Here is a 1474-nt window from a genome sequence, read left to right as displayed (position 1 = left end):
CCCACAGCCGCATGCTACGTTCCCGTGATCGCCATGCCCTTGCCTTTTCTTTCTCGCCCTTTGTTCTCTCTTTGTCATCTTCACTGCCTCGCTCTCGCGCCTTGTCCTTGGTTGCTAAGCAGCCCCTCTAGTATATAAGGACCCCCTTAGGCGCTCCCTAGTCCCCATCTCGACCTCTTGGTCATTGGGACTAGGTGAGTGACCATAGCGTTGTACTTCCCTTCGAGTGCTAATGTATAACTTGGTCATTGGGACTAGTCTGTCGCTGGTTGCGTGAAGACTAGCTTTCGTCGATCTCGTGCCTTCGTGCCGATCGCCGCTCTGCCCCGTCGAGTTTTCTGATGTGTTTATCCCTCTTACCCTCTCTTCTCCCCTTTCAGCTCCTCGCCGCTCGCCTACGAGGTCGTCGCCGAACGACGACCCGAGTCTACGCGCCTAGTCGCCACAACAGTCAAGGGTTGTGTCAAAGTTGGTATGATCCGCAGATCATGACCCCGCACGAAATGTGTTCAAAATTGGTAAATATATATAAAACAATAGCATTTCTTGCATTACTCTGAGGCTCACTGAGGATCAGGAGCCGCAAATGAGTCGAATCCGCAGTGATCCGGATCCGCGGATTAGGATCCTTGAGGATCTGGATCAAGGCTTCTGATCCTCAAAAATCCGCAGGTGAGGATCCGGATCGAGCCACGGATGATCCGCGTTCAGCCCTACCTCGAGCTCCTCAAGACGTCTTTTCGTGCGCTTCACGATGACTTCCGGATCGAGCAGGCTGTTCGGGTTTTGGGCCTGCCGAGCAGCTGTACAACGAGCGCAGGATGAGACCATGCGTGCGACACAGGATGGCATCCTGTGGGCTCACCACGATCATCACTCATGCCCATCGCCCGATAGAACCCTTCACTCTTCCCCTTCGGAGAGATCACGTCCAGCGGCTCGTCCTAACTGGCAGATTCTTGATACGGTTTCTTCGCGATGTGTCCGCCGCGAGAGGACGCGCCAGACTCGATCGGTTCTTCCCCGTTGTTCTCCTGTGTGGGCTTGTCTTCAAGAATCAGTACTGACCTCTGCACATCTAGGAGCCCGTATGGAAAGATGCCCCGTCCCAAGCCGCGATCATGGCATACAACGTTGTCACAGCCAACGAGCTGTGCCACCAAAACAAACAAGGGCAAAGCTTACTGATGCAGAGGTTGGTGCTGAGAAGCGAAGCAACCAGAGGTGACACAGCAAGAGATGTGAAGAGATGTATTCCCTAGACTAGAAGGGGTAGTGAGGGAGGTAGGGCTGCTAGCTACCTACAGAGGAGATGGGGAATCGACGAGAAGATCAAGTCTGAGGTTCCCTGCCTCAGACTCCCTACTATATATACTAATACAATGGTGCACAGACCAGGTACCTATTGACCATCGTTTGGTCAGAGTTCTCTGCCTCATGTCCTACCCTCTGACCTGCCTCATGGTGACCTTAC

The 1474-nt window shown here is 53.5% G+C and overlaps 1 protein-coding gene across 1 annotated transcript; it reads right to left on the bottom strand.

Annotated features, from left to right (window-relative positions):
- Positions 1-642: 642 nt before the first annotated feature.
- Positions 643-887, bottom strand: DICSQDRAFT_174768 (uncharacterized protein; the record flags this gene model as incomplete). The annotated part of the gene is made up of 2 exons (XM_007370622.1): positions 643-803; positions 866-887. The coding sequence occupies 2 exons, from the start codon at positions 885-887 to the stop codon at positions 643-645; spliced, it is 183 nt and encodes a 60-aa protein (XP_007370684.1).
- Positions 888-1474: the final 587 nt, after the last annotated feature.

The sequence above is a fragment of the Dichomitus squalens genome (genome assembly GCF_000275845.1).
Source record: "Dichomitus squalens LYAD-421 SS1 unplaced genomic scaffold DICSQscaffold_72, whole genome shotgun sequence".
Classification (NCBI taxonomy): Eukaryota; Fungi; Basidiomycota; class Agaricomycetes; order Polyporales; family Polyporaceae; genus Dichomitus; species Dichomitus squalens.
Note: the sequence above shows the minus strand (reverse complement) of the source record. Positions and strands in the feature narration are given on the sequence as shown.